The sequence below is a fragment of the Patella vulgata genome, chromosome 9 (assembly GCF_932274485.2).
Source record: "Patella vulgata chromosome 9, xgPatVulg1.2, whole genome shotgun sequence".
NCBI lineage: Eukaryota > Metazoa > Mollusca > Gastropoda > Patellidae > Patella > Patella vulgata.
Genome location: NC_065887.2, coordinates 16,221,015 through 16,233,513, shown reverse-complemented (window position 1 = coordinate 16,233,513; position 12,499 = coordinate 16,221,015). Strand labels below are relative to the sequence as shown.

General features: G+C 39.1%; 1 protein-coding gene across 1 annotated transcript; it reads right to left on the bottom strand.

Annotated features, from left to right (window-relative positions):
• Positions 1-748: 748 nt before the first annotated feature.
• LOC126831729 (uncharacterized oxidoreductase YjmC) lies at positions 749-11,828 on the bottom strand. Its single transcript, XM_050562382.2, has 12 exons — positions 11,616-11,828; positions 10,871-10,978; positions 10,067-10,147; positions 8,989-9,050; positions 7,962-8,015; positions 6,928-7,026; positions 5,789-5,854; positions 5,370-5,442; positions 4,117-4,235; positions 3,293-3,388; positions 2,295-2,408; positions 749-1,518 (listed from the first exon to the last, which is right to left on the bottom strand). Exons 1-12 carry the CDS (start codon positions 11,776-11,778, stop codon positions 1,462-1,464), a joined length of 1,092 nt encoding a protein of 363 aa, XP_050418339.1. The 5' UTR covers positions 11,779-11,828; the 3' UTR covers positions 749-1,461.
• Positions 11,829-12,499: the final 671 nt, after the last annotated feature.

The window sequence follows — 12,499 nt, the reverse complement described above, 5'->3', positions numbered from 1 at the left end:
CGCTTAGATTTTAAGTAATGTAGGGTTGCCTGTCAAACCTCTTGGGTTTTCTCTGGGTCCTCCGGTTTCCTCACATTGCTAAAGACCCATACAAATTATGGAAGTAAAATTGTGTTTATCCCGAAATGACATAGTTTGTGTCAAGTGAACATTAAACCCCATATCTCTCTGGCTTAAGATCTTTTATTGGAATCAGGGGTGTGGTGACCCATGATTTTGCATGAGGAACAAACAATATTTATATGTGTGTGCATGGGGAGGGGGTGGGTTGGCAGTCCCACCAAATAATATTGGGCTGTGTGGAATATGCTAAGAGTCGATGTGCAGCATATCTGACCCACAGTATATGTTTAACACTGGTTGAGCATTATGATTATAATGTTGAAAACCACAATAAAACCCCGTGATTTTTTGCCATTTGCGAGGGGGCCCAAAAACTCTAAACCAATTCCACCGAGTAATATTGGGCTGTGTGGAACATGCTAAGAGTCGATGTGTAGCATATATCTGACCCACGGTGTATGTTTGACACTGCTTGAGCATTATGATTATAATGTTGAAAACCACATTGAAACCCCGTGATTTTTTGCCATTTGTGAAGGGCGCAAAAATTCAAAACCATGACGCAAAGCTCGTCATTATGTCCCTCTCACTTAGCCCCTGATGGAATATATACATGTATATACTTTTATTATAAAGTACAAGTTCACAAAGCGAAATTTAGATTTGTATTTTAATGAAACTGGAGAAAAAAGGGGCAATCTTTAATTGGATTAACTGCCCATAAGAAATGTTCTTATATAAATAATTGATCTGATATAAATGATTTTACAGATCCTATTTCGTTTCGTTTTTATAGTTCAAAATTTCATTTTACTTGTCTTTACTACTTCATGTAGTGTAGGCCATCGAAAGTATAAAAAAACGAAACGAAATATAGATCTGTATTTTAATCAGATTGATGATTTTAGTTTGTAATAATAACTGTGGGATTGTTTTTTATATACAGAAATAGAAAAACAAATTTTTTTATAGCAAATGTAAATTTATATATAAACAAAGTTACATAATAATTATGATATGTAAAATATTTTTGATAATTAAAATATAAAACATTAGAAATTTATTTGATTTACTTCTTTAAGAAAATACATCTGTGTATATAATTACCAAATTAGTCTATAATGATCTACATTTTCGGAATCAAATCGATCTATAATTATCCACATCTATATCAAATCGATCTATAATTATCAACATATACCAATCAAATCAGTCTATAATTATTCATATATACCAATCAAATCAGTTTATAATTATCAACATATACTGGTTTAATTTACATATATTCATGTAGACATTTATAGCATATAGAGGTCCCTTAGATTGTGTTCAAGAGATTGTAATCTAGAGAATCTATGAAACGGCCGCTTTAATTTATACTCATATGCTCTACTACCATTATAAAGCCTTCAGCCTTTTCAAAGGTTCCACGCCACATTTCTTGGCTAACCCATCCTGAAAAGATATAGAGAAGTTATTTTATATCAATATAATGTCAAAGGTGAATATAGATGCAGTATTTAATGGTACTCTTTCCAATGTATAGTCCAAATGTATAACGTTGTCAGACAAAATAAGTACGCCCACCCACATCTTTTTTTTTGCGGCGGGGGTGGGGGGGGGGGGTGTCAGTGTGGCAGATCCCGGTAGGATCTAGCCACCCCCATCACCAAATTTAAATGACAGGACAAATATTTCGCTTATTTTATTATTTTGTTTCAATAAAACGTGTACATTGGAGTGTGTTATTATTCGGGGACTAAATATCAACCATAAATCCCCATTGACACACCGATTTTTCCAAGCGGGTGGTAGAGAACCCATCACCCCCACCACTTGCTGAATAACCTTTATCCGCCACTGGGCAACAAGGATAGGATGTTACTCAGTCACAATAGCAACATCACCAATACCATCTGAAAACCTCTGACCCGCAGAGCGTTTACAGGGTTTCGGTGATAGTGGCAATGATTTCGTGTAAAATCGATGTGCCACAATAGATTTCAATAGGATTTCTGCATATGATTACCCGAACCATCCCTACGCGCAGATGACCAGTCGTCTTATTACACACAGATGTGGGACCAAAACTCAAAAGCACACTTCGATGACAGAGACCTTGTGATCTACTCACAACAGACGTGCTAAACCACTCGACCATCCAGCCACGTATATTTATTATTTAGCTCTTGTTTCAATACCCTGCACTCCCCGATAAAGTAATATCTTACGGCAGCTGCTAATTGTTGAGCTGGGTATGGGATCCCTCCAAGTTCATCACATTTCTTAACATGCTCTCTTTCTGGATCACCGGCTACTTTTACAGGCCCAGCACTACCTTCAGCCTTCACACAGAAAATAAAACAGAGATTGGAGCATTGACGTCGATTAAACACAAACTATTACATTTCGGGTTATACATGTATTTGTATTTCAGTAATTGTTCAGGGGTCTTCAGATGTCTGGAATCCGGAATAAAAACGCCAGGTTAGTGATGCTTTCTCGTCTTGTCATGTACTTCTTCCCGCATTTGAATCGCTAACAAGAAACTACGATCTTACAGCGCACGCGCTAAACCACTATGTCAGTCAAACCAGAGATAGGGAAATGGGGTTTAAGGTCCACTTAGCACAAACATGGACTAACAATTGTTTCAATTTTTTATTTCTATAAGTCGCTTGCGCTTAGGGGCCTAGGGGTTTATCAGCAGAAGGAAACGGGAGAACCCAGAGAAAACACAGGAGGTTGGACAGTCGACCCACTCCTTGTCACGTACAAGCGGGGAATTGAAACCATACCTTTTGATCTAAAGGACACGCGTTAAACCATTCGGTCACCCAACTCCACTCACTCAAGCCAACACCCAATAAACCAAATGAACATCAAAACAAAGTTTAAAATACGATAATACAAACATTGTCCCTTTGTGACGTTCACAGCCTTTAAAGTCTGACTTTAAACGGGAAATTAAAACAATGAGATTTTGACAATTAACATTAAGAGGCGGTGTAAATTAACGAAATGAAATGGGGTTTAACGTCTTACCTTTCTGCACCGTATGGGATGAAGGGCTAATACAGGCGGACAACATCGAAGTCAGCGCCTTAAATCATTGAGTCACCGATCACCGTAGCACCCGTTTCCCCTTGGCGTTAGTCTGGACAATCTTCCCCAGATGTCTGTACGGTAGAAGTCTATACATAGAGAAGAAAGAAGTATTAATACTTACCGGTTGTAAATTTCTACAGTGATCCATTAAATCACTCATTCTATCTGTAAAACCCGGAGCAAATACAGACGGATCTAAAGCTACAAAACACTGGCCCTAAAATACACAAAAACACCTTGATACCAGTGACCATAACTGGCCCAAAATAAAAATGAAATGGAATGGGGTTTAACGTCCTACGTTTCAGCACCAACCGGGCTAATGAAGACGGGCATACACCTTGCAATGTGGTATAAGTGAAATTTTCCGCCTACTCTTCATCAAAATACAACTTCGAGGGGGGGGGGGGGGGGTGTCTTTCATGTGCATGCCAACTTGTACACGGGACCTCGATTTTCGATTTTTCTTCCCATCGAAACGACCAGTCGCGGTTCCTTGCCAGTCAGGGGAATCCCAAGACAAAACACCCAATGACCTTAATACAAACAAATCTACAGTGGCGTGCATATAATTTGGTGATGTTCGGGGCCAACTCATTATTGTATGTCCCCCCCCCCCCCCCGCGCTCCCCCAAGACGCAAGTAAGGAAAAGGAGCTGTTTTGAATATGTATAAAAAAATAAAGTAGTACAGCTTGTTCAACAGCGATGATTTCAAAACTCAAAATATTAATTTTAATCTCACTCTGTGTTTGGATGTCTCTCCCCCTGCCCTGAAATAAATGCCCAGAGACGTTGACACCTCGGCAATTTACAATAAATATCGTATTTTACACCATTGTTGTTATTTCTAAAATCTAGATTTAATTTTAATATTTAATGAACGTGACAAAACACACTCCTTCAACACATTATCTTCACATAAATGATATGTACATGTATTTACCAAATTAGATATTTCTGAGTGAGATGACCAATGACGTATTTTGCTACCAAAGTTTGCCCCACTTAAAATACCACAGAAGACTTCCACCATCATTCCTAAACCATAGCCTTTATATCCACCTATAGAAATAAATAAAATATCTTTATATCTACCTAAAGAAATAAATAAAACATCTTTATATCCAACCAAAAGAGATAAATAAAATATCTTTATATCCAACTAAAGACATAAATAAAAAGTTTTTATAGCCAACTACAGAGATAAATAAAACATCTTTATATCCAACTACAGAAATAAATAAAACATCTTTATATCATGTTAAATAAATAATATATTTGCATCGGTCTTTACGTCTTATAAATTAGAAGACATGAAACTGTGCTTAATGTCCGGTTTTTCTGTACCAACCGGTCTAACAAAGACCGGTATCCAACCCGGACAGTGGCGATCCAACGCAGCTCTTCTGACACCATGACGTCGCCGGTTTAAACTGAATAAAATAAATGAGGCTTTATTTTCTGAGCCATGTTTGCTAATAACAGCCACCTTCGTCGGGGACACCTCACTTTCCCCACATCTATTGTTTAGAGTCTAGGTCCACCCGGCCATGACTAATTAACCAACAAAGGGGGTTTAAAGGGATTTAAAGTATAGTCTGTAACAAGTTTGTGACACTTCAACATTGTAAATAAATAAATAAATACATTTTTATAGTATGAATATTTATAAAGAGTTTGATATATAATAAGTACAAATATGTAATAAATAATTATATATGCATATATTAACTAAATAATTTGTCCAATCTACTGATAGTGGGAAGTGTTCACCAGTAACAATAATTAGAGTGAGAAGTTTACACCAGTCATACTAATTAATTAGAACAGACTATAGTCCTACACCCACGGTCTACTAACCTCCTAATCCTTTATCAAAACAATCAAATGTGGGGAAAGTCAGGTTAAACCCGTTCGTCAGGCTTAATGTCCGCTTTCACCTAGGGTAATATCGCAGACAATCATCGCATGTTGTTTTTATAATTTTCGATTGAACTAAATCAAATCGACCAATCCTTTAAGCAAACTGAATTAGGTGTCTTTAGATATTGACACCCAGTTAGCTTTATTAACTACGTAAGGTTAAACTGGTGCTCGTCATGAATCCACTCGGTTGTAAGTGGACGTTATGAAATACCAATGAACTTGACATGAAGCAGTTCACGCCAATACAATTAGCCACAGGCCTGAACCTACCTGTTTCTTCTGTTCCACCTAGAGGGAGTAAACCGCCATCTTCTAAAAATACAGCTTTAGGATCAGTAGTTACCTACACAAAACAAAATAAAAATAATGTATTTGATCAGCAGAATAATTAGCCATCTTAAGACCATCCGTACTATATGCTCCAGTGTGGATATTGTCTGGCCAGCCCCATTTCACCAAGTTAAGAATGTTACCTCCTTAGCGACCGTCTATGTGCAAACTGTAAAAGGCTGAACCCATGACTTTTTTCAGCGCCTTAAACACACTCTTGCAAATTGTTACATGGCTCCAGTCTCATTACACACGATCAGAAACAATTCCTTTCCCAGAGACTATAGCATACCCCTTAAGTTGGCAGTTTGGGTTCTGAAATCAACGTATGTTTAAAATAAATCGTAATATATATTTACCTGACCTTCATTATCAACACCCCAGGTGGGTGGAATAGGTTGTCCCATAACATGTTTAATCTCCACCTACAAATATATAAAACATGCAATTTTATTTTGAGACTGAAACACGATTATTTCTTTCAATAGTTATAAAGTAAAGGGGTGCATGAATTTGCCCTAGCAGAGGCGCATCCGTGTAGTCATCATTGAATTGTAACTGTCAAGGGTATTTTTACGCGCGCACCCTCATGTGTACACGACTGGACCTTATGTTTCCCTTCCATCTCAACGACTATAGGTAACACTTGACAAACTTTCCTGCAGATATGTAATACAGCATTATAAGGAATCATGAATACCTAGATTAGTTGATTCAATGGCAAATAAACTGACGTCCACTTTCAAACAAGAAAATAACGAAATCTGAGCTACCAGTTGTAACAAAGTTAAATGGAAATACACAGCCCAAACACAACATTGCTGAATGCAGAACATGGTCATCGTGCACGGGATGGCTTTTTGAGACCACGTAGTATATGCAGCCATGTTATGGGTATAAAGGAGATACCAACAGCATGTGAGATGTCCACACTGTATAAAAACCACCATACATATGCCACGTCTGACACCAGTACGTCGCGAGCGAGCCCTGGGTATGGTACAGATGGATGCCACTCATACCAACGTTGCGAGAACGTTTGTTTTTTCCCGTGTTGGAGTTATCAACGTCACAGACAGACAAGGCAGACAACAGACAAACCAAGAACGGGTAGACTCAGGGTAAAAACGCCCCACGATGACCGACCGGTACATGAGCACCTTACTCCTCCGGAATCGCTTCCTCGCCGTGACGTTATCAGCGAGAGGTGCCTTAGGTCACATGGTCAGCAGACACACAGTTGACAGACGACTCAGGGATCGGGGAATTGGAGCTTACATACCGTATAGGGGACAGGTATTGATAGCACAACATCGTCGTCAGAGAATGAAATGGGTCCCAACTGTGCGACGTTGATAGCGACGTGGCTGGCAGAGCGTCGTCTTCACTGATGAAAGCCGGTTCTGCTTGTACATGGCTGATGGATGGCAAGGCGTGTACCGCAGGAGGAGTAAATGAACGGTGGATTGCTCCGTTCGGGAGATCGTTCCTGGCTTACCTTTCCTAATGCTACTGCCGTTGTAGCCATATCCAGTACAAAGTTATCATCGTTATTAGCTGGTGCTGCTACAGATATAGGATTCGTTCCTAATACTTTCTGTACAAATAAACAGAATAGGATTAATCATTGTAAAAGCTTTATCAAAATATATTTCTTAAATTACAATGTACCGCTAGTGTGCAAAACGCGACATGTTCGTTTTAACATAATTATTACTGTTCTGAGCTACCTGTGTCACAATTCCAAGTATTATCAAACATGCTCGGTATTTCATTCCACCATTACACGATAGACCAGCAATTACGTTTCCTAGCCTTTCACATCAGACATAAAAACCAAGATCGTAATAGCATGAATACACGCACACTCTTCGGATTCCTTAGGGTGAATCATGTCAGGTTATCACCTCGCGGTAGACAAGGCTATACACTTATGGCATCATTTATCTTACAGAGTGTACACCGAATGCATGTCGATGTTGCAATTGATGTTAATTTTGACAATATTGCAACAGTATGGTTCGACCCTACTCAAAAAAATGAATCAAGTAGGGATTCGAATCCGATACCGCATGAATGTGCGTTCAATATAACACACAATCTGATTAAAATACAGATCTATATTTCGTTTCGTTTTTTTTCAATAATTTCGATGGCCTACACTACATGAAGATCTGACAACTTGTACTCAAAGGTCGTTTCAGGGGTCGTACGAACGACTTTTGACCCTATAATATGACGTCAGACATTGACTAATCTCTCAGCGTTGACATTTCTAGTGGTTTACCCACAGTTCCGCGCATGGCACGCCAAGAAGTCGCCGTAACAGACCATTTCATTTGCTTATCCCTCACTTCAACAAAAACGCCGGTAATATAACAAGTCTTCCAGATCCTAGTGTAGTAAAGACAAGTAAACCGAAATTTTAAATTACATTGTATTAAAAATGAAACGAAATAGGATCTGTGTTTTTATCAGATTGATTAACACACGAGATCAATTTTGTTTTCATAAAAAAATAATGTAATTTACCTTTCGTGCTCGTGTTGGCACCATACAGGGTGACGTGTTACAATATGCCATTCCCTTAAAAATAAAAAAAATATGAGACTTAAGTGACAAGACATGGCAAGAAAATGAGTCGGTTCCGGTTTCAAATTAAATCACCAGCCTTGAGTTATTGGATAATTCACGCATGGAAATGAAATGGAGTTTAACGTCCTACTTTTCTGCGCCAACCGGATAATGGAGACAGGCATACACCATGCAGTGTGCTATGAAGGAAAGGCTTCTTTTGCGTGCACGTCAACAAGAACAAGGATTGGACATATTTTTTTCGTCCCATCGAACAACTAGATACCAGTGCCCCTGCACTGCAGTCTTTTCTTATTCCGAATTCCAATTGTCAAGTTTTTATTGTAGTACCTGTACCTTATGGTGTACACGGCACCTCGGGTTTTCGACCCATCCGAACGACTAGATGCTGCCATTAACAGCCCCACCCCTATCTTAGCTCACTGACATGGAGAAGAGTGCTGGAAAATCCTAGGGAAACACGTTGGAAAAACCCGTGGAACCGCGTTGGGAAATCCCTGGGTTAGCTAGCCATCACCTTACTCGGTGAAGCACCGCCCCCCCCCCCCCCCCCCCGGCTGATGTTTGACATCTATAATGAACATATTTTTTTCGTCCCATCGAACAACTAGATACCAGTGCCCCTGCACTGCAGTCTTTTCTTATTCCGAATTCCAATTGTCAAGTTTTTATTGTAGTACCTGTACCTTATGGTGTACACGGCACCTCGGGTTTTCGACCCATCCGAACGACTAGATGCTGCCATTAACAGCCCCACCCCTATCTTAGCTCACTGACATGGAGAAGAGTGCTGGAAAATCCTAGGGAAACACGTTGGAAAAACCCGTGGAACCGCGTTGGGAAATCCCTGGGTTAGCTAGCCATCACCTTACTCGGTGAAGCACCGCCCCCCCCCCCCCCCCCCGGCTGATGTTTGACATCTATAATGAACATATAGCATAGTATTTCATGGTATTTATATTACTATTAAGTTGTGTTCTAGTGCCATCATACTGTACCATCCAGCTATACCAAAATGATTGGAATCTAAAAAGGAAATAGAATTGATTACAAACGTGAATGAGTATTCTGGTCACGTCGTCTTCTACGGGATTCAAGACTTTATGCAAATACATGTATATATCTTTGGGACTGTCGTTTGTCTGTTTGTTTGTTCGTCTGTTTGGTATAGAGCTGTCTAGAGGCTTAAAGTTGGGGTTTAAGGCTTTAAAGGGACAATAACACTCTTGCTGGCTTGAAAGCTCCAGAAAATAAATAATATCTCTATCTAAGTACTAGATGTGATAGTGCCCTACCTGTTGTGTAAATTATCCATTACATCCTATTTTACTTGTCCAGAGGGTTCGAAAATATTTTTAAATCGAAGTTTCATTTGAAAAGGTTTACGTTAGACGTTTCAAACCATTATGTTGAATTTTTCAAATTTTTTAAATAAGGTGTGTTAAGATGAAATTTGTATCATCAATTAATTGGAATATTGTAAAATAGTACAATTTGTTGACGAGAATAAAGATTGGGACATATAATTCGGTTACAACAAGAGTGGTATTGAGCCTTTAAGGAAATATATTGATTTGAAAGATTTATAGTATCTACAAATCTGAACATGCACTAAAAACGACTAAAACATTTTCCTTTCAATTGGATATACGAATAGCATACGGATAATGACTTAGAATATTCGAATAGGAAAAGCAGCTTTCGATGTGACAACGAAATACAACTGCGTTTAATTCGGAGAGTTTTTTTTTTCTTGACGGGCTGTGATGATCCCGCCCCCTCTTTAGTAATGGCTTACTTGATCGCCATAATTTGCACTCCTTTTTAGCTCTGTCGAATTTATCCTTTAAAACAGAAATCGGGGTTGGTGTTAAATGACCGCGGCATACACAATCCCTATCCTCCGGACGGTCATTTGACAAATTTCCGAGATTTAGGAAACACATGTCCTATCACTCTGTGTGCCCTGTAACAAATAGGTCGGGACAATGGTCAACAGACGGGCGTTTTATTCAAAACAGTTGAAAATTGCAAATACTTACGTCGAGCTGTTACCCATCCAATACCAGTTTCTTTAGCTTTTTGTATAGCCAATTCCATACAAAACTTTCCTACCACTGGACCTAAAAAAGAGAAAATAATTTGGAAGCATTTTCTAAAATATATACGCCTACTTATATCTTACAGTATTACATATTTTGGAGGAAACTGATAAACTGATAAATTATAACAGACGATTAATTTTAACATAGAGAAAATTGAACTTGACGTTTTAGAAAACTATACACATTCAAATTTCTCCCACCGGAAGCCAACCTTGACTCAGTGAAAAGGTGCGCTTGCTCAATTACTAGGCGGTACCGAGTTCAGCCCCGGTATGGGCTTTGAAGGTTACTCGAGATTCTCCAACCTAGTTTCTTAAAAATGTCAGTGGAATAGGGAGGAGGGCCTGGTAAGGGACGCCGTCTAGTCGGTCGGATAGAACGAGAAAAATATGCATGTAAAAGAACCCGTGGTATTTAAAATTCGAGGGCAAGATTTCTGTCATAGCAGGGTGTGTATAAAATGTCAGTGGAGTGGGAAGGAGGGCCTGGTAAGGGATGCCGTCTATTCGGTCGGATAGGACGAGAAAAATATGCACGTAAAAGAACTCGTTGTAGTTAAAATTCGAGGGCAAGATTTCAACCATAGCAGGGTGTGTATAGAACACAACGAGATTGAATCACCTTGGCTCTCCTCGGTTAAACATTTACAAACATAAAGTGGTCTTCTCAAGACCGATCTGTTAGTAAAACAAACCTATAAAACTAATACCCAACTTTTCTGGTATTATTTTCAATATTTACCTTGTAAATTATTACCATCAACAAGACCAGTAGAAACCGTCTGTTTTAAAATTTTAGGCTCGCCTTTTGTTTCTACCATATTCTGCTCTATATCAGCCATATACATACCTGATTCATACACAAATACATCATACCAAAGTTATATACGCTGTCTACAATTAGCCCCGCTTAAGAAAGAGAAAGAGAGAGAGAGAGAGAGAGAGAGAGAGGGGAGGTCATTTCGGAACTAACATATGGTTCAATTTTGCTTCAATAACTCCGCTTGAGCACAGACATTTTAATTCCTAGGCTATACTTCTAGAATTTTAAGACACGGGACACCTACGAAAATGATGTCACAGACTATAGATGTCTTTTACCCTCGTGATAATATGGTCACTCCCTTGCAATATTTCCTATCAGATGCTTGGGACATGGTCAGAAAAATGTTCGAAAAATTGTTGTAGGACATAGATTTAACCCAAACGACAATCAGTAATGAAAAAAAAATATTAGTCTGAAACCTGGTATAAAAACAGGTTATTCCCCTTTAACCATTCCATTGTTATTCAATTTGACCCACTGTAATTCTACATATTATAAAGTATTTTTTATGTATAGTATGCAAATTAGGCAGAACATATATTTACATCTTTAATATTTAGCTGATATTGTTTCCCTGTGACATTTGATTCAGATTTAGAGTGAACGTGCAAAATGAAAGTGTTGAAGAAAACTCTTTTATAAATAATCGAGCCTACTGTACCTAATCTGTTCAACCCATGGCTATAATGGCCCCTGTAATCCGCGGCTAACAGATTCTGAGCCAAAGTGTCGGCATGTTCAGGACAGGCTCCCACTTGAGTCATACAATTGGTGATAAATTCTCTCAAATCGGATTGCTGCACGACATACTCTGTCTCCGCCATTTTACGATCTGTGTGTGCTATCGGCGTGCTATCGGCGTGCAAGCGGTAAAGCCCTATCATAAATTACATAGTCTTGCTTTACAAGTCCATGATTGACAAGTCACGAGCTCTTGAATGAACGCAAGGCGTGTAAGTGCATACACTCACACGTCTCAATGCTCAACTTCGAGTAGGCTTAGTCTGAGTCCAATGTTTAGCAGGTTTTGGATTCATTCAGTAGGCAATGTCCATCGGGGTAAAGGCTACTCACAAACAATCGTAAAACCGGCTGAAGTTTGCCTCATTTATTCAATTTCCGGAGTCCACAATGGCCGCTTTAAATAAATGAGTACGGTATCGTGGGGGAATACTAACCCTTACCCTTTTAAGAGGTGAACAGAGGCGTCGTGCAAAAATTTTTTTCGGGGGGGGGGGCGCCCAATTTTCTGCAATTAAATTTACTGGCCGAGGAGCGTGTGGGCGGCAGCGCCGCCCCACACAGAATACCGCAGGCATGAGCACGCAAGGGAGGTCCGTGGGACCCTCCACCGGAAAATTTTTAAAATTAGAAGCCGGGAAACGCCATTTCGATGGATTAGAGACAATAAAGTTATGATTGAAAAATGGTCGTTTTTTTTTAGTGATAATTGTAATTTATCACTCGAAAATTGAATTATATTTTTATTCATCTCATTTCGAACAACTTCACGCAAAACCCCATTGCTTCCTCCACCCCTGCCTC